Genomic DNA, 21,157 nt, shown 5'->3' on the forward strand with positions numbered 1-21,157 from the left:
AGACGACGAATGACTCAGCTTATTCTACTCCCTAACGGAGTAAGACTGCATTAATTGTGGTAGCATCATCGGCCCCCATTTGAAGAATTTTTTTAAAAGACACAACTCATAAATATTTCACAGAGAGAAAGAGAGAGTGTGTTTGTGTCCTAAAATCACCAGGAACGTTTGAAAAAAAAATGCATATTTTTCAATCTGCATACAGATTTAAGTCTACTTCTAAAATTCTCTAAATCCTCGTGAAACCTCAGAATTCCATATAAGTTAGTCGTCTTTGTATACATATTTTCCACTATTGTTGAGAGCTGCAATATAAAGAAATGTCCATAAATTGCGTACATTTTGAAAACAGCTTTTTTTGTTTTGTGGGAAAGAATAATTCTAAAACTGCTTTTGGAAATGAACAATGACACAGCACCTCAAGAGCAGAACTAATCGATGTGCATTAAATATTCGATTATTCTCAGTTTTGAGATTCACGAGAATTTCTTAAAAAATATTCAGGATTTTAATCGCTCTCAATTAAGTAACTGAAGCTCGCAACTGATGGCGATCATTTAAAAAAAAAACCCATAAACATACCTTGGGTTTTACTTTCATTTCTAGAAGATTCCGAGTTTTAGTTACTTTTAATTACTTTCTCTCTCTCTCTCTCTCTCTGTGTGTGTGTGTGTGTGTGTGTGTGTGTGTGTGTGTGTGTGTGTGTGTGTGTGTGTGTGTGTGTGTGTGTGTGTGTGTGTGTGTGTGTGTGTGATAGAAGAGAGAGAGAGAGAGGAAGGGTAAATGACCTTCTGCACAAAATATTCCAGGCTATGTGAATAGGAATCACTTATGTAAAATAAATGTTTTCTTTCCCTCAACATCCCAAAACAAAAATACCTAAGAACAATGACATTTAATCTTCAAATAATTACTTCACTTATGTAAACAGCTTAACTTAGCACGATAAAAATAATGTTTTTTAACAATTTCTTAATGAGCTAGAGCAGGGTTTCCCAAAGCGGGCTCTCCGAAGCCCTAAGGCTCCGCAACTGAAATTCTAGAGCTCCGCGAATCTTGTTTACAAACATTCACTTTTTTAAATTAATGAATCGATTTTTTTTTTAATTCGTGTGGGGTTCTCCCCGATCGCCACTTAGGATTGCTTGAGCCCTCCTAATGAAGGATTAAGTATTTTTTTGACTGTAGCAGCGCGTGTTCATGGGGCCGATTTGCTTGTTCTGGGAGACGAAAAACCCGAGTTTCCGGGAGAAAAAACCCTCTACCTCCGTAGGAGACCGGCTAACTCACCTTTAATCGAAAGAGACCAGATAAAGTTCCTCACGTCATGGACGGGAATCGAACCCAGGTCTTTCTGACCAAATGACTTCGTCTATACCGACTGAGCTACGGAGACTCTAAGGAATCGATGAAATGATATGATGCTACAAGTTACGTCCATCATACCAGACTTTAAAAAAAAACTCTGCAGTTCAAAACAACAACTGCACTGTAGCCATTAATTGACCCTAATTTTTTTTTTTAATTTACGGAGCACTAAATTATAAAATGGTGAATGTTTATGATTTCTTCCTTTTTTGTTTCGTGTTTATTTTAAAGATCGAGTTGTGAGGGCTTCGCAAAAAAATTTTGCTAGCTTTAGCAAAATTTTTTTGCGAAGCCCTCACTTGCTTCACTTAAGCAAGAAGTCTGGGAAACTCGATATTCCCCAATAAAACTGAAATACGTAACACATTTACTATTGCTGTTAGCAGCCGTGTGCAGAAAACAAAGTTTTAGAATAAGAAATATTCTTTCAGGTGTTTTATATCCTCTTCTTGAGTTTCTAACCGGTTTTTTAATTCCTAAATCAGTACATATCAATAATGTAAATGTTTTAAGAAAAGCAATAACTATTTAAAGATTATTCCACACTCACACTTCACTAATACCTGAGTATAAAAAAAAATAAATCTTAGGGTTGCGTTATACATATACTTAAAAAACGGCTGGTTTACTTCGCTTGTTCCCGTGTATTATGAGGTAAATCAAAAAGGAAATGGAAAAGAGGAAAAATCAATCGAAAAAAGTAAGGAAAATGTGACATTCTTTTCAATACTTTGACTAGATAAATAATATTTCTTTTATTTTAAAATTATCCACTTGTGGTCAAGGTGCTGGGACTGATTAGTACAAATGAGAAGTATGCAAAAAAGGTTCATTACTATTATTATTATTCGTGTATTTCAATGGAAGTCAGAAGCCTCATTCTGGGAAATCCTTTATTCACACAGTAATCATATCTCTCCTTACTCTCATTCACTAACGAAGCACTTGCAACCACCTCTGGCAACCCATTCATCCCGCCCCCAAAGCAAAACATCTAGTCCTAACACCCTTTCTAACCACTCTCTTACATAATCTTCATGGATGACTGAAAAAAAACCTTCTGTACCAATCCTATAAAACCCCTTTAATGACTTATATGTATCTATCATGTCTCCTTTTTCGCCTATTCAGCTAGTTTTTAAAACCCACAGATCTTCAATTTATTCTCAGAGGGAGCATTCCACATACATACCACTTTATCCTGTGAAGACCTGGTGGAAAATATCCTCGCCTCAGGATATTTTCCACCAGGTCTTCACAGGATAAAGGTGTCTGTGCACAGTAGTCCAGACGTGACATTATTAAAGCCGTATAAAGGGGAACCTCCTGTCCACAATCATCCCCAAGTCCCTGGCCTCATCAGTTTTTTTGCAGTTCAGTTCCATTAAAATAGTAAGCATCTTGCGGTCTCTTCTTCCCAAACTGCATCACCTTTCACTTGTCCATGTTAAACTAGCAGCCACCTTCATTTACTATCTCTCTTTCCAGTTTCGTATCATCTGCAAACAATTGAATATTTCCTTAGATCCATTCCTTCTCCTCGACTCAACTCCTTCATAAATCACTCGTTATCTATTCAAATACCTTCTAATCCAAATCACCAGCTTCATGTCCATTCCTTTGTTCCAATTTATGCAAAACCATGTTAAATGTCTTTGCGAAGTCTGGCAGTATCAGCGAGTAGTCATTTCCTTTTTCCAACTCCATGATCACTTTATTATAAAAAGGAAGTGAATTACTAAGACAAGACCTACTCTTCAAACCATGTCGTTCCTTATAAAGTATCAATTTGCTGTCTATCCAGTTCTGAATTCTGTCTTCAACTTCGACAATACCTTAACCATTATTGCTGAGATACAGATTGGCTTATTATTGCATGACAGTTGTTGCTATTATGTTAAGAAACCATGGCCTGTAACGGTCAAGTAGCTTGAATTCTTAGAAACCTGTACCAGAATTTGTGGTAATTTCTGAAAAAACCTCTACTGACGACATCTCTCAGATGATCAAAATTCTTAGAATGAAATGTGCATATTTATCGACAAAAATAAAATACTTCCCCACTTGTATATCGACAGCGGTTTTACTGTAACGATACTTTTCTGTAATACCGGAAAAAGTTAGACCAGAACAGAGTGAATAACGGTTTCCAGATTAACAAAATGCAAAAACGGGTTATTACTATTTATAATACAATAAAATTACTTGTTTTTGTTAATATCACAAATAAAATAAAATACTGAATATTTTATAGTTTTGAGTGTGCTTTTATACAAAGTTCTCTCCGTGCTTAACACAAAGACAAATGAACCAATTCTCATCTATATTGAACATCTGTGTTGCTCTGCTTTCTTTATGGTTGAACTCCTCTTCTTGTTTGCACTGACGTTTTTTTTCTTTCGTTTGAATCTATCAGTTCAATAATACCTCAATGATGGGATGAAATTATTGTTTATTTTCAAAGAAATTTCTTTATCCTTTTCCGTAGAACTGTGCCATTTATTTGATGTTTCTTGTCCTGTTTTCTTTTTCTTGGATGCTTTTCTGTGTTCTTTTGTGACATCCGTTAATGCACCACTAAATTCTCTAGAGTAAAACTTCACGTAGAGACACAATAATACAATATCTCTCAGAGCAAATAAATTGTTATGTCACGTGATAGTTAAAAACTTGTTGAGATAACCTAAGTTCCACTTTCATTATGTGTTATGTGTGACACGAATTAAGCGTGCATTTTTATCTCGTTTCAAACAATATCGTGCAACAATACCTCAGTAATTTTCAGTAAAATAAAAACTAATGCCATTATTCAAACGAATTGTTGTTATTGGTTCACAGAAGAATTCGATTTCATATTTAATATTATGCTAGCGTAATTATCAATAATTATAAATAATCATTATTAACAATGATCAGTTTTATGAGGAATTTTATTATGATGAATTTAACATAAAAAAGCTTTAATTTCTAAATTTATCTGACTTTACATCAATATACTGCACTATTACCTAAATGCACATTCCCTAAATGAAGCTATATATCCTCCCCCTTCACATTCTTTGTTCCTGTCAACGTTGTTTACAGTTCCTGTTGACTTCCTGTAGTCTTTAATTGAATCAGTTCGCGTTGAATCTTTTCTTCACGTTTTAATCATTCCTTAGTCTGTTATAAGTGCTGACTGTTACTTAATTTTCCTAATTAGAAAATTTTCTTTCGTATCAAATTAAATTAAAAGGTTAAAAGTTTGTTTTTACAAACCAGTTACACCATAAATGCGTATTTGTGAAATGATACATTAGAAATTTAATGATTTTAAATATTATTTTTCAGTGCTCTTTTTGTTCATTAAAAAAAAAACACAATTTAATAAGAAAGCATAAAAACTGAACATGAGATTGCCGGCCTGGTTAGCCGAGTGGTTAGTATACACGCTCTCCAACCAATAGGTTGAGTTCGAATGCCGCGGTCGGCTTGTGATTGTCTTTAGGATATTTTCCACCAGGAAATGGAAATGAAAAAAAAAAAATATTATTATGACCTTACAAAGTCGAAAAATGTGAAAGTTTAGTTTGTAGCTAAACTTTCACATTTGGGTTGCCTTTTAAGCCTATTCAATTATGTTTTGTTGCATCCTTAATTTGGACAGCTAACTAGACGAGTGCCGCATTTTAAAACAGATTACTTAAGAGAAGATCTGATCCGATTGCCCATTTATGGCTTGTTGCAGACAAGAACTAGATAGCTGATTTTCTGGACAGCGTCACGTTAATACAACAAAGTTGTTTTGCCATTTTTAAATGGAAACTCCTCTTCAGAAACTTCATCTCATGTTCTCCTTAACGCGTTATGCTTAATAGGCCAACTGATTTGATATAAACTTAATTAAATCTGTGATAGGGTAGTTAATAATATCAACATAGTTTATTGTGTCTGCCAAAGCATATACACTCTACTCAAGTTGTCTGTTTTGTGAAATGAGAAAACAAAGTTTCCAGGAAAGAAAACCTATAACTTCCCTTATAGAACTTACTTTCAGGTGAAAAACCGCATGTAAATCTCGCATTTCACGGGTTCAAACTAATATCATTGCAACCAAAGGCACATGATACATCGTTCTGCCGAATACACTCCTCGGTAGCTTAATTGGATAGAAAAATACAAGTATGTTGGTCTTTTTTCGAGTAGGTTGGTTAGTTAATTCTTCCGAGATGGGTAAAATTTGTGTTTAATAAAAACAATTCAGTTTGAACTCTTGTGCACCGAATCCTATTATTGTATATTTAAGCTGAATACAAAATTTATGTACATATTATTTAATTATGCATCTCTCTCTCTCTCTCACACACACACACACACTGAATTTAACTCGATGAGTGTAGTTTGGAGACTACTGCTCAATTCATTACTTTAGTTTTCTTTCCTATTTGAATTATTTCAAGTCCCTTGAATATATATTTACTAAGAAAACATCGTAATGACTGGTAAATAGTTAAAATTAATAAAATAGGGAGAAAAATTCCTACCCAACCCACAATACTATTTCCAGCCTTTCTTTGGGAAAGAGTCACATGAATGAGGGGAAAAAAACACAAATGATTATCATATCATTTTATCCAAATTACATGTAAAAGCCTATTATGTGGTCTGTTCCCACTAGGCCTAATACAGAAAAGGAAGAGCGGGTAAATAAAACAGATTCCACATGGATATTTTAAATCTAATCATCGTCCTAAAGTAAAAGACACCAGTTCCGCCGCAAAATAGTTTATGGATTAAACCCTTTAACCGTGTTAATTCAACTTGCTCTATGTGTAGTTTCTAATTAGGAAAATTTAACACCACACACACACACACACTGTAACAAGAGTGATTAGAATAAGAAGTAAAAAAGCAACATTATCGGTTAGATAAGTGAACTGATTAAATATGGATGGTATCCAGTGAACAGCATCTATAAGTAGTGTTGACAGGTGTTGTGTGTGGGGGGGGGTATCACAGGATGGCTGTAATATTTTGACAGTGGAGGAGAGGAATAAAAGATTAAAGCACTCTTTTGATGAAAAACGAGTCAATACTCATAGTAATTAATATTCTTTTTTTTTTAATCTGAATACCTAGAAGTGCACTTTTATTTGTTCTACTTATAACAAAATATTATTTTCCTTTTGAGTTATTTCCAAAATGTTTCACACACACACACACACACACACACACACACACTGAATTCAAGGTAGTTCGGAAGAATGAATATTAAGAGTGAGGTATTGTTAATTTGTTTCATTAGCCCTTTTTTTTCTTGGTTTTACTCCTCTTCACTCTATTTTTATTATTTAGTTTTCCGAAAATTAATCTTGAACATGTTGACATAATGACACAGATAAATCTATGTATATACGCAAATATAAAAATCAAGTTTCTTTTCACTGTGCTTTATTTATTTATTTTGTATTTTCAAGATTTTTAAACACGTTTGTGATTATAATAATTACAATTTTGTGGTTGTACAATTTAAGTACTGATTAGCAATAGTCAATTTAACAAAAAAATAAAGGATAGGTGTGACATCACGTTTCCATGACAACAACAGGTTCTGTTTGGGACTGTAATCAGTGCATTTTTCCCCTGTAGGTCGAACATCTTCAATAAAGGATGCTTTAAAAAAAAATGTTGTTTGTATTGTTTCTAATTGCAAATTAATTTATTCCCATGTCTGTGAGTCAAATGGTGTGTTTCATGGGTGCCAGAGTTTAAAGCAGTGTTCTTTCATTTTGATTCCTTTCATTTTGAGTTATTGCATTGAAAGATGCATACATTCATCTTTGTCGATTATTCCCGAATTCATCCAAGTCATTTTAGAGTACTCTGCTTTTCATCCTGAGGTAACTAAACTTTCATTATAAATAATGTTTGTCATGTCTTTCCGTTTTTCACGAGTTTCAAATCTTATGTTATTTTTCCTTATTGAAGTTTTTTTTTTTTTTACCTCGGAATAATCGTCGACTGATGTGTTGCCTACATAATAACTTAGTTATATGAAACGAACAGCGGGATAACCATCGGAAAAAATGGAATTGGAGGCGAGGGTGTTGTCCAATTGTGAAATTAAATTTCGTTACTATTTGCACACGAAAAAAACCTATCATTCAAAATCTTCCGGTAGTTTAAGCCTAGTTGGTAAGTGCGTAATTGCATTTCTCTTGTGATGGATTTTGTATAGTAGAAATGGAATTAGTAGATCGATTAGGGGAAAAGCCACACTTTTACTGCTATAAATCGGAACCATTCACCATTAGTTAGTCTCTTTCAGTCCGATTCTAGCTTCTCTCTCTCGACTCTGTCTTGTGCATCATTAACGCCAACCTGCGGTTTTTTCCCATCTACGAATAATGCCATCAACTGCCACGGCTAACGTGGAAAAAGCAGTATTTGGTGGTAAGGAAGAGGGAAAAAAAATTAAAAATGTCTGTGAGTCGCAGAGGCAATAAATCAGCTTCACCCTTATGGATGGGTAATTTATTACTTCGTTCTACAGCAACCCCTTCTTTGCGCGAGCGAAGATTAAAGTGCTATTTGTGAACCGAAGCTCTCTCTTTCTGTTTAAGCCCCTTTGTTTTTTGTTTTTTACTGAATATTCGTATCGTTTGGCTTTACGAGAACAGTAGAATATTTATTGCTTCCAATGGTATTGTTACACCGAGACCTATAAATTATAATATTCATTCCTCATGGATGAAGTTAAAATGTACGTGATGTTGTCATTGCGAAATGCTGTGGAAACAGCTTATTTTGGAATTGCCACTTCATTTTAATGAGCGTACACGACATGGGAAATTGAAAAATTTTTTTAAACTTGAAATGGTCGTTTTGTTCGCGCATTTGACTATCATTTGACAAAGTTAAGGGAAAATATTTTTTTTCATCAGTGACATTGATGTTTGGAAACCAGGAAGTAGTAATAAAGGTCTCACGTTTAGTGAAATTAGAAAAGGATATACATTTATTTTCTTTAATTGAGTTCATTTCTTGAGATCTCTCAACAATGAATATTACGGCCACATATTCATCTCAAGACGGAGTTATCCCGCTTTCCAGCCAAAGGCAAAATTGCATCTAATATAAAATTTTAATTATATTAAAAGGTAGTTAAAAATACATACCCGGTTGTGTAATTCTAGAAGATAGGGTCTACAAGATATTTGGAGTTGATGAGCCTAAACGAACAATAAGAGAAAGGTGTTGAGATTGAAGCTCAATTATGCGATTAATAGCCAATAATGAAACATTAATATAATCGGTAGGCAAAGATGATGAATGGAATGACTATGGATTTTGAATTAAAATGATGAAAACTAAAAATTAAAGAACAAAAAACTAGTCAAGTACAAGCAGGAACATGACCATTACGGTGTGCTGGCCGTTTCATGGAAAAACGTCGTCAGCTATTTCTGTTATTATTTTTATTCAGGAGCGACAAAGTTTATTGTTGAAACTAAGCTTCAGGAAATGCCAGCATCATAATAATTTTTAAAAATATATTATTTTAATTATTAAATACAAGATTATCTGTTGCCACAAGCACTTAGTATATATTCTACCACTATATCAAACGCCATTTACTCTCATTGATTATGTTAGCATGTGAAAGGTTAATGTATTTAAAAAAGTAAAATATCATTCGTCAGTGTTTTAAATGCCCGAGAAAAAACATCAAATTAAAAAAAAAATCCTATAAATGTTATTACTATTTTTTAAATATTTTTCTCATCTTCCCTCTTCTCTCTTTTTCAGACTTCGACCAAGACGGCCGCCCAGACAACATATCCTTCCTCATCAAACGGATAAAAGTTCATACTCTCGAATCTCTCAGAGATCCGGAGTATCGCTTTCCTGGCAATTACGGTGTAGAAAAATTTCTGGAGCTGTTCTCTGAGGAAGACTATGATGCGTTTTGTCTGGCTTATATGTTTACCTACCGGGACTTTGAAGGAGGAACGCTAGGATTAGCTTGGACAGGAGACCTAAAAAACGCCGGAGGCGTGTGCGAGAAGAATGGGGTAAATACAATATCTTTTGTAACGGAAACATGCTCTCTCTCTCTCTCTCTCTCTCTCTCTCTCTCTCTCTCTCTCTCTCTCTCTCTCTCTCTCTCTGTTATAATAATTTATAGTAATTTTACAATTAATTATTACACCAGGATAAAATTATAACGCAAGTGTATTAGCAAACTCTAAAAGCTAACGCTGAAAGCCATGTATTTGAATATATATTTGAAATATTAGCCATGACGCGTCTCCCATCTTAATGTTAATCTTTCTCTGGTTCTTGGCGCCTAATATGCAAATAATCAATTCTTCTTAGATTCATATTTTCCTAACATTTCGAAAACTTTCATCAGTTGTTATCTTGACCGCTCTTTTCTGAGACAGTTCTTCCCGTTTTTCGTCTTCTGATGCAATCTCTCTGCATCTGATTACCATCGCATGTCGTGTTTGCTGTCTCTGTCACCAACATCAGTTGTACTGTTCTGTCACACGCCTTCTGTTTCCTGTCAACCGTTGTCAACGTTTAGTGTATCAGACTGCTGCGCTTTTCATCTTCCATATCGTCACTTTAGTTCCCCCACTTCCTATCTGCTCATTTCATTGAGGGTCTTCGAATCCCTTACACCATCGTATTGTTTCACTGATGTGATATCTTATGTTAATGTCATTACCATACGGTGACAACTAAGTGGTTTTTTTAATATTGTTGTTCGTCAGCATACCTCTTAACAACGATGCGCCAACATGATTCTTTATCGTTAACTAATTATATTGTGACACTACTCCAATATTTATTGCTCGCGCAGTGAATTTTCTTTGATGCACAAGATTATCTGTTTATAAGTTTAATTTATCAATCTATATGAACCGGTAAATCTTACTGGCGTAATTACATGAATTACAATATACGAAACAGAATATTTTCCGTAAGATAGAACCTTAAGAAACAATTTTACCAATCCTCTCTTTAGGCGAACACATCAATCATTCATAAATTCCACTAAAAAAATATATACATACCTTCTGTGCAAAAGTGAAAACGGTGAGCGGTACTTGTAAAACTTGTCAACTTATACGGTGACTATAGTGCCAAATAAATATTTTAAAAAGACATTTTTGAGGCCATCTTATCATCTGATTATCAAGTATTAGTGAGCAGTTAGTTCGTTAATTTTTTATCTGTAATTTATTATGCCATAATAGTATTTTGATATTATAAAGATATTTGAAAAAAGAAAAGATGCAAATTCTAACACACTCAGATAATTGTAACTCATGAATTGTAAAGGTAGGTTCATAGCATGGGTAGCGTGCTTACCCTCCAATAGGATGTGGGTTTGAATCCCACTGTTGGCGTGGATGTTTTGTGGATGTCTTTAGATGGTAGATGAATTTCATCACAAGTGTGAAACCACCATTCTGCTTAGTGCAAGCCTGAGATGGCTTGCAAAGTTCCAGTCAGTCTTTGGAGTCGGTCTTCATGACTATGTAACCCTTGCCTACAGTACTAATACAATCTAGATTTACAACCTTTTGTGAGTGGAATTTACATTAAAATATACATTTAAAGGAATTTTTAAAAATACAAGATTAGTGAAATTATGAGGCCGCGAAATTTCTTGGAACGCGTTTACTGACTACATTAACGTCTTCGACTGAAAATAAAAAAAGTTGGATTTTATTTTGCTTGATACATCAAAATCTAAGGCAGTGCAACTGTGTTCGCGTGCAATAGCACAAGAAGGGAACTGACGGAATTTGAAAGAGGCAATGCGATAGGGTGATCTATATTGCAGGCCTATCTGTTCGGCAAATTGTTGACAAATTGGGCTATCCCAAGTCAGCAATCTGTGATACCATACTAAGATGGAAGCGCAGGGAGTCAACTGCAAGTGCTACCCGCATTGGACGATCCACCAAACGTGACCGTAGGGTGCTACGAAGGATAATATGTAAAAACCGCCATTCGTCGGCCCACACGTTGATTGCGGAGTTCCGAGTATCGACTGGAACACGAATCTGCACAAAAATATTCAGAACCGCAACTCACAGCACGGGTTTCAATGATAGGACCGCAATATGTATGCCCCATATTATCCGAATAAACATGCAGCGTCTTCAGTGATGCAAAGAGCACGTACAGTAGAACGTGGAAGCATGGAAACTGTGTTATGGAGCGACGAAGGACACTACACCCTCTACCGAGTAGATGGACGAGTGTGGCGGATGCCTGGTGAACGTTTCTTACCAGAGTGTGTAACTCGAACTAAGAAATTCGAGGTGGCGGTGATGTCATGGTCTTGTTTTTTTCCTGGTTTGGATGGCATATGCTCTTGTTTCTCCTGGTTTGGCCTCGGTACCACTGTTCAGTGTTCCTGGTACCACAAACCTATGTTTGTGGTACCAGGAACATTGAACCGAGAGGTATCTGAACATTCTGGGCAATGGAATGCTTCCTACTTTGTGCGTTTCTACCGAACTTTTTGTGCGTTAATGTCCACAAACTACGCTGCTGTAACTGCGTAGTTTGTGGACATTAACGTCACCACACTTGACTGGCCTCCCAAGAACCCTGATCTGAACCCTATTGAACATCTGTGGGGGGTGAACTGGAGTGTCTGGTAAGGTCAAGGAACTTCCGCCCCATAATAATCCAAGATCTCATTACATGCATACAGGAAGAATGGTCCAACATTCCCATTGATCTCTATCGTAGTGGGAAAAACATTCCCCGCAGAATTGCTGAAGTCGTTGCAGTGAAAGGAGATCCTACATCTTATTAAGGTGGGTGCCATGGCTGTTTGTTCCTCACACTATGGGATCCGTTAACTTCTTTCCAAGTAGTGTGGTTATTTATCAAAGCATATAGCTAGACTTTAATGAAAATCCATATTATTTTCTTCTAATTCTTAACTGGTCTTTTTTTTTAGTTCAATTACTAATTGCTGATGAAATCGACACAATCTAAAATACTTTTTTTTTCTTCTAATTTTCTTGTGAATTTCTATTTGGATTTATTTACTGATTTCGATCATGATCCGATAAAAAATAATATATATATATATATATATATATATATATATATATATATATATATACCAGTATATAGGATGTACCGGATACCTGGTATATCGATTACCTGTGATGGGTAAATTTTGAGTAATCTGTACTGATTTGGATATCCCTTATAATGTGAGTTCCTAAGCTGTAGCTTATGTAGATCATGCTTAAATCCAACCCTGGACAAATCTTATTAACTGAAGGAGCTATACAATCATCTTTCAAGAACATCCATGTATACCTAAGCTGGATTTTAAATGCGCTCTTGAGGTGAGCCAATATAAAAAATAAATAGCAAGATATGTCTCAAATATGTTCAAATGTGTCTCAAGATATGCTTTGCTCATTTGTTGCTCAATATCTTGATCGAGCTCCAAAAGTAAAGTCTGTATTCTCTACTATGTTGATAACAAGTCTTTCTGTAATGGGAAGGGGTTGGGGACACGACATTAACTTAACGGCTGAACTAGCATCTGGAATCGGTCAAAATGGACTATTCTCAAAATTCTTCCAAACCTATAACTTTACCTTGTTCTCAGCCTGTATCTCATCGCTACAGGAAGTAATGCCTCACTCGGATTGCTCCATTGATTTCATGTACGTGCATTGCGAATAACAAAACTTTTCCAGGATTTGTGGTTCAACCAGAACGACACGATGAGTTATTCTAGTGTGTCAGTTTGTGTGGAACACTTCAACAGCTTCTGAGAACTTTACCAAACTGCTGAAGATGACAAGACTTTGTTTTCCTTGGATATTAATTTCGGCTGATAATTTACGAGTGTTTGTTGCCTGTTTGGCTTGACACAGAGTCTCGAATCGATAGAGAGTGGTCATCCGACATAAGGTTGCGCTTCGAAAGTGATATTGCTGGCCTTGAACTTTTTCTAAGCCAGTCAGATGCAATGCTCTTCTTCATCGAATTCTGGCCTTTCACTTTGATTATGTTACTGACTAATATCTTCACTTAAGTATAAATCATAAATGAGTCATTGATTATTTTGAAACGCAAAAAAAAGTTGTTCAGTTTATAATTATTCGTCATACTAAAGTAAAAACTAAAATACAATAAAAAGACAAATTCAGAAAACTTCTGGCTCGACCTTCAATAATGTATTTATGAATGTTCACAATGTTTTAAAATAGGAGTTCTCACATTGAAGTTGGTCATCTCCCATCTTCTATCTCCTTCTGCTTTAAGAAGATCGCGAAAAAAAATTCAAACTTTCGAAGAAATATTAAAATATTGCATCCTGATTTAATTATTCTTAATTTAGAATAATAAAGAATTATATAAGACATTAATTTATGGTAGTTCTTAACCAGAAGACCGTTATAATTTAAATTCGGACTGGAAAAACGTTTTTTTTTTTTTTTACAGACTGTTCTCGAGTTGTTGATCTTTGGCGCAGGCAAGCAGTTTTTTTTGTTTTATTCCTGGAACCGGGTGTTTTTAATTCCCAGATTTTAGTGTTTAAAACCATAAGATGGTGGAAATTTTCTGTAATACTCTAACCTGATCCATATGAAATCATTGATAACCTTGCAGTCAGCTATCAATGATGACTAAAAGTAAAGACCAATCTTCCAAAAGGATAGTTAGGGCTTTTTTTTAAGAGCTTTGTACTCCAGTTAGGAATAAAAGGGTTAGAAGATTGTTGTAGTTTATTTTTTGTTGATTGATACTTTAAAATCACCATAGTTTCAGGTCGACAATTAATTTAATTTATTTTAATTCACGTAACGCATTGTTTATTTGAAAATAAAATAACTTTGAACAATTAAAAAAATATGTAATTATCAGTTTTATTTTATTATTCAGATCCCATTTGAGAAGCGGTAATCGATTTAAAAGAGATCACATAAATGTTTATCATTATTAACATCATGTGATCGCATAATATCACAAGTTTGAGAAACACTTGCCTTAAAGTTGTGTCTAATTTTCTTCTTCTTCTTCTTCTTTTTTGTCTATAATACATTGTAATATATGTATTTAGCGAATCTGTATCCTCTAATTTTATAGGAAGACTTAAAATCATTATATTTAAAATATTAGTTGAATATAATTTGTTCTTAGAAAAATAAAATAAAAATAATTATTTTTTATTCCTCCATTTTAATAAGCATTACAGAGGAAGTTTGAAAAGCCTGAACACAGGAATTGTTACTCTCCTGAATTATGGCAAATACGTACCTCCGATTGTATCCCACGTCACTCTCGCACACGAGATCGGACATAATTTTGGTTCTCCTGTAAGTATATATATATTTTTTGTTTTTGTCGTTGTTGTATCTGCCGCCCTGCATGCATGCGGCTAATATGCATATTTTATTTTTACTTAACTAGTTCTAGGACGAAGATGCATTTGCTGATAATCACGGACGGCAGCATATAATGAAGTGCAGCGCACATCTCCGAGCCTTTGTCTTCGGAAATATGTATATATCAAGTCTTTCCTTATAAAAATCTTACACACTCATCTTTTTTTTTTTTTCTTAAATACTTCTTTTGACAAGAGCAGAAAATCCGAGAGAAAGCCAAACAATGCGGTATTCTTTATAAATATTTAGACCTTCCAAAAACCAGGCGAAGTTTGGAAATCAAAAACTTCTCTAATGGATAGGACGGTAGATTAAAATTCATTGAAATCTGACAAGCAACGGGTTGAATGACCCTCTTTTAAGTGGTGACGTCTTTATTTCGAGAGACTTGTTTTCTCTGGAGCTTTTCTGTATGCAAGTTAAATTAAAGCGGGAGAGAGTGCCTCACTCTGTACAGGCAATTTTGCCTTATGAAAGTACATATCTAAAAAAAAAATAAAAAAAAACATCATATACCGTGGAAATATGACTCTCTTTTGATTTTGTATGAAAATATTCGCGAAAGACAACCGAAATAGTGTTTGTTAATAGCCGGAATTGTTGTCTGTTCAGGGCATTAATGCCGTTCAAAGAATTACTGAATGATAAATATAAGCAAAACTAGAACTGTGTAAGGAATATGCTAGAACTTGTGCAAGGAAGATGCTAAACTTGTTTAACATTAGAATCTTACAATGTAAGTAAGCCACAAATTTACTTCACGTTTATTTCATAAAACTTGAAAAGGATTTATATATATATATATATATATCGACCAATGTGTCGTTTATACTTGTTAATAAATCAAGAAGGTGAAAAAGGTAGGTGAAAAAGAAAATTCTCTAAGGACAGAATACGGCAGAACTGTATACCATTTCTAATACTCAGTAATACGTCTCCACATTTTATCAACTGCTTATATTACACTCTTGAGATGCTGTTGTATGTAGCCATGGACTGTGAGTGATACTAGTACATAACACCATCGATCGCTTGATGTACACGAAGTTACAAAATAGCCTCAGGAAAGTGATTTTAAAATGGTGAAGTTTATAATGCCGGTGAATTGCTATGTAATAGAGAAAAATTATAAATACATGTTATAACATTAGTCGAGCAACGGTCCAGATTTTAAGTTACTGTGCAAACATGATTTATCACCACACACTGTCGCCTTTGTGTACCAGCTTGTAATATTTGCATCATTTCAGTTTCTTGTTTATCTTTAGTTAGAATTATAAATATATTTTGAAGTGTGGGCCTTCTTAAGCTTTCCTTATTGATTGATAAGGCCCTGAGTTATATTTTAATTAATGGTAATCGATAAAGTATATTATTTTAATTGACGTTATTCTGGCGAAATTACTAAAATCGTATAATCATGCTATTGAATAAAGTTCGTTAACTTCTGGAATGGTAAATTTTGCTGACTGGTTTAAATGTTTATATTCAAATCATAAAATTGAAGTTGTCAGAGAAAATAGGATATGAGTGATGCAAATTCGTGCTAATTAGAAAAAAATATTTTGAGAGGATATTACTGCCACTTATTTCCATGTTAGTCTTCAGATCAATGTTTGCAACTTAGAAAACTGCGTTGAACTTTTGCCACTCTGCAAAGAGGTCGTTTATCTTATAAAGCCTACAAGAAACTTTCTTCCAGTAGTTTCTGTGACGTCAAAGCAAAGTAGATAGTACAGAAAATTCAATATATCTTTTTGAATTCTTTTTTTTATTTCAGTGTAGAAGTATTCTGCAAAATATACGAATTTGTAAATATAAAATTTCACGGGGTTGCTCATATTTGAGAAGGGGGAGAAGAATGATTCATTTATCATCAAGATGGAAATCCACAGATACAACGTATCAGATATCAGGGGTTGGTAGGATGCATTTCAGAGACAGGGGAAGAAATATTACCGTACACTCAAAAATGGTGTAAAAACCCTTTAAAAATGTCATGCAAGAAGAGGAATTTATTTAATATTACAAAGTGCCTACTGCAAATGACTCAAACAAGTGAAAGCAGACAATATAAGTTTTATATTTTCTTTTCTTTTCTTCTTGGCAGAATGATTAATGGTGGGGAAGAAAATTCAATTTTTTTATGCTTACCATTTTGTCCACTAAAAAGAAAAGCAGATCTTATGAGCTAAGTAAGCCAGATGTATGGAAAAATTTTGTCTTTGATTATTACACATTAAGAATATATTAGGAATCAGTAATTCGTTTGTTTGCTGACTACTTCTAATAATCTAAAGTCCTGTTAGCTTGGATGTTAAAAAATGCTGGTGATGACACCCAAAAATTTCAAATCACCACGTTACTTTTCTTTTGAAACATTTCAAGTAAATCAGCAGACAGAAAGAATTTCTCTCTTTATCTCTCTGGATAATTTACTCTCTCTTACCAACTTGCAGAACGACAATTCCCTGTTTTCGAATTATTCCTTACTTAGAACAAGTTGGAAGACAGTCAGTGTAGATTTCCTCTTCAAGTTATCTTGCAAGTGTTCAACTGGATTAAGATTGAGTCATTTGACTATCATAGTGTTGTCTTGAAGCCCACATTCTTACATATTCTGCTTTGTGAGTGGGAAGGAGAAACACTGTTCTAATATATGCTTAAGGCACCTTGCATCACAGATATCATTGCTATAATTAATATTGCACTATCTAGAATATCGTGGTATGATTCGCCTTGAACCATCGCGATAAAGCATCATCACTTCAGTCTGCAGTTAACACTTCTACATGCATTCCTGCTAGAAGCGTTTGACAGGTAGTGGCTATATCGAAATTTTTCTTTCAGGTAAAAATAGTGTGTGAAGAAATGACACAGCGCCACTGTAGCTGTGACTAAACGCCTCATCATAAAATTCTACTGACTCCATATATTTTGTTTGGTACGTATAATGACCATCTGTTTATGCTTCTGGAGGATTTACGTTGCAATTAAATGAGTATGTGAAGTGGAATGGAAAAACTTATTGCCTTCATTTCATGTGTGTTAAATTCCACAGTGGAATTTAAATACTTGGCAGTTTCCGAAAAATCTGTACAATATGCAGCCTTTAGGGTGGTCCAATCATTTCTACGTTCGAGTGTGTGTGTGTGTGTGTGTGTGAGAGAGAGAGAGAAGATGCCTCCCTATCAATAGATCAGCACCAAAATGATCATTTATCCCTGTCACCTTGGAGAATTTCTTCCCAGTTTTCTTCCCTAATTTAAAGAAGGATGTCTGTCTTTTTGAAAATCGGATCCTCACTATATTAGGGAAAAAGTTTGCTTAACGATATTAGCTTGTTTCATTACGTTTAAAAGCAAATTGTGTTTCTCGTATTTAAAATTGCTTAAAAAATCTTACATTCGCGTTTCTTTGGGTTATGATTAACTCCTGCTTCGTAAACGTTGGATTATTGGTGTTGCGGCGTAGAAGAATAATTAAATGTAAATTTTGCTTTATTCAGTTTAACAAGTCTAAGAGAATTCAAAACGCACACGTAACAGTTTTATTTTCAGAGAAGTCATAATTTATGACCAAGTTACGTTGTGCCCATTCCCTAGTCACAGTTGAGATTCCAAAAAAAGAAATTCTCAACTTTGTTCTTAAAACGCAGCAAGAAAGATTCCAATCAAACCGGTGCAGTAAAGTTCGAACCACCAAAGCTAGTTCCATTTAGCGTTTTCCATTGCGAACATGGTACAGCTATACCAGTACGCTCCTATACAGATTTATAGGTATGCAGTTGCCGAAAGAGTTGCTGACTACGTCTGCACATTTTACTTGAAAAATATCCTGAAGGTGCAGCAATGTATATAAAATACGTATCTCCATACTAGTCAAATGGAGGTCATTCTGAGGTCGTTCCACAATGCCCCAATGGAAATGGAAAAAGATTGGCCCCCAAAAAACGGGGGGTAAAGAATGAGCTTCATTCTAAATCAAACAGAGGAAAGCAGTAGAAGTTCAAAATCACTTTTAGAAGCTGCGAGAATATATATGGAGCTCTTAGAAATCTAGTTGCCACCGGGGGTGGTGGATGAAGTGAATGAAAGTGCCACTTTTTTTTTTTTTTTGCAAAGACTTACAGTAATAGACGAAATTCTCGATGGCTTCTAAGACCGAAGTAAGAGGGATGGAAAGTGAAGCGTAAATATTGTTGAGCCATTCAAATATATATTCTTAAATTGGCTACATAAAAAGGACACGTTCGGCTGTACAGTGATAGCGTTTAAGTAACGACAGAGATGAGAATGAAATATGTGTGCAATAAAATGTATTTGAATGAGATGGAATTTAGAACTATTGAAAAGGCTTTTATTTTGTTACTGCGGAATTAATATTAGCCACCGTGAAAGAAAAAAAATCAGTAATCGCTTACAAATATGTCAGATGTTTGAGATTCCACTAGAAAAACAAACAAACCGATACGGGAAATTAAATATTTCACATATCAATTTGCATATAAAACATTTCACTGATATGTAAAATTAAATTTCGTGGTTTAATTTGGCAAGCAGTAAATACTTTAATTTTTAAATATTGTGTACTCAGGTAGCATTTTTAGCTTTTTGTATCTTGAATTAATTCTTCCGTCTCCAGAGGAAACACGTTTTTTTATCATATATATCAGCCCAGTTTTCTGGGAAAACTCGTTTTAACTTCCATTGTGTTACATCTGTAGAAGAAAACCGTTACAGAGAAGTATGGGTTTTTTACTGGAAGAAATTTTGTGTTTAATCGCATTAGTCAGCAAAATTGACACCATAGGACACACAGACACACAGCTGTTTACAAAATCCCCCCCCCCCCCCCACCAAAGTGAACTAAAAGAATGATTGGTGGGAATGAGAAAGCGGTAGATAATTTATTCTATTTTATTATACAAGCATACGGCACCCAAACAATGTTGCCTATTTCATTCATTTTCTCTCTTTTTTTTTTCTTTTAAATAAATTATTTTATTCACATAATTGATACACATTCAAAACAAGATATATAAACAAAATTTGACTGGTGATTCAGAACAATTCAGATTCTACCCAAGAATCTAAGAATAGTCCGTCAGGTAGCGTCGTAAAATATGGACTGTTCCAAGTAATGCTGTTTTTTGTAGGTCATATGGGGTCACTTCGTTGATGTTTAATTGCTGTAAATAGTTGGATAGATTCTTTGAAGTTGCATCAAGTGCACCGATAACTATTGGGGTGACTTTGGTGTGTTTAAGCCACAGCCGGCCAACTTCGATTGCCAGATCTCGGTATTTAGTCATTTTTTCCAGTTCTTTGTTGTTAATGTTGTTATCACTGGGTACTGCGATATCGATAATCCAAACCTGTCAATGTTCTGTGATGTCAGGTCTATTGGGTTCCAAATGCCGATCAGTTTGTATTCGAAAGTTCCAGAGAATTTTTGCTGTTTCTTTTTCCAGTACAGTCTCTATTTTATGCTGCCACCAGTTATCAGAAGAAGAAAAGCCATATTTCTTGCATACATGGCAATAAACTATTTTGGCCACTTGATCACGGCGGTATTTATAGTCAGTTTGAGCTATTCTTCTGCAGACACTGATTAGATGTTTTACAGTCTCATCTTTCTGATCGCATAATCTGCATTTGCTGTTATTATTGATGTTCAAAATTTTTGCTTTGATTGCATTAGTTTGCAATGCGTGTTCTTCAGCTGCTAGAATAAATCCTTCAGTTTCTTTTTAATGTATCCGTATTGTAGCCATTGCCACGTCTTGTTCACGACAATTTTGTCCTCAATATCTCAAAGAAATTGGCTATGCAAGGGTTTATTTTTCCAGCGACATATCGGTTATTTTGTTGTTCCTTTTTGTAATCGGATTTGTTTGCTGTTGCTTTCAGAAGGCTCTCTTGTGTAATTGCTTCAAGCATTGGCTGAGAGCTATTGTCGATGTAACTTTTTAAACTAATTTCTTCTTCAACAGTCTGTCTCACTTGCAGCAGACCCCGTCCACCTATTCTCCTCGGTAGATACATCACTTCATGGATGTAATGCATGATGCATTATTATTATTATTATTATTATTATTATTACAGCAATCCCTCGATTAGTGCGCTTAATGCGTTCTTTAAAACAGGCGCATTAATCGTAAACGCACTAATCGAATATAATAACCTATGGGAAAATGTATAATTCGTTCCTCAAATTTCTTTTTTGAACATTAATTATTTTATCAAAGAATTAGGGTTGCCTCAGGGCCTAGTTAAAGGAAAACCATGAAGCTGAAAGACAATAAATCATATTCAGAATATAAATTTTATTATTCTACTTGTTAACAAAGAACTGAGCTA

The 21,157-nt window shown here is 34.6% G+C and overlaps 1 protein-coding gene across 1 annotated transcript in view; it reads left to right on the plus strand.

Annotated features, from left to right (window-relative positions):
• The window catches only part of LOC150093665 (disintegrin and metalloproteinase domain-containing protein 10-like), a 332,641-nt gene that overhangs the window by 186,362 nt on the left and 125,122 nt on the right, over positions 1–21,157 (plus strand). The window contains exons 6-7 of the mRNA XM_090413243.1: positions 9,157–9,422; positions 14,598–14,726. Of these exons, the coding sequence (XP_090269369.1) occupies positions 9,157–9,422; positions 14,598–14,726 (395 nt within the window). The remainder of the gene's footprint in view (positions 1–9,156; positions 9,423–14,597; positions 14,727–21,157) is intronic.

This window comes from Typopeltis vanoorti, chromosome 23, assembly GCF_054136105.1.
Source record: "Typopeltis vanoorti isolate ZY-2024b chromosome 23, IOZ_Tvanoo_1.0, whole genome shotgun sequence".
NCBI classification, from domain to species: Eukaryota; Metazoa; Arthropoda; class Arachnida; order Uropygi; family Thelyphonidae; genus Typopeltis; species Typopeltis vanoorti.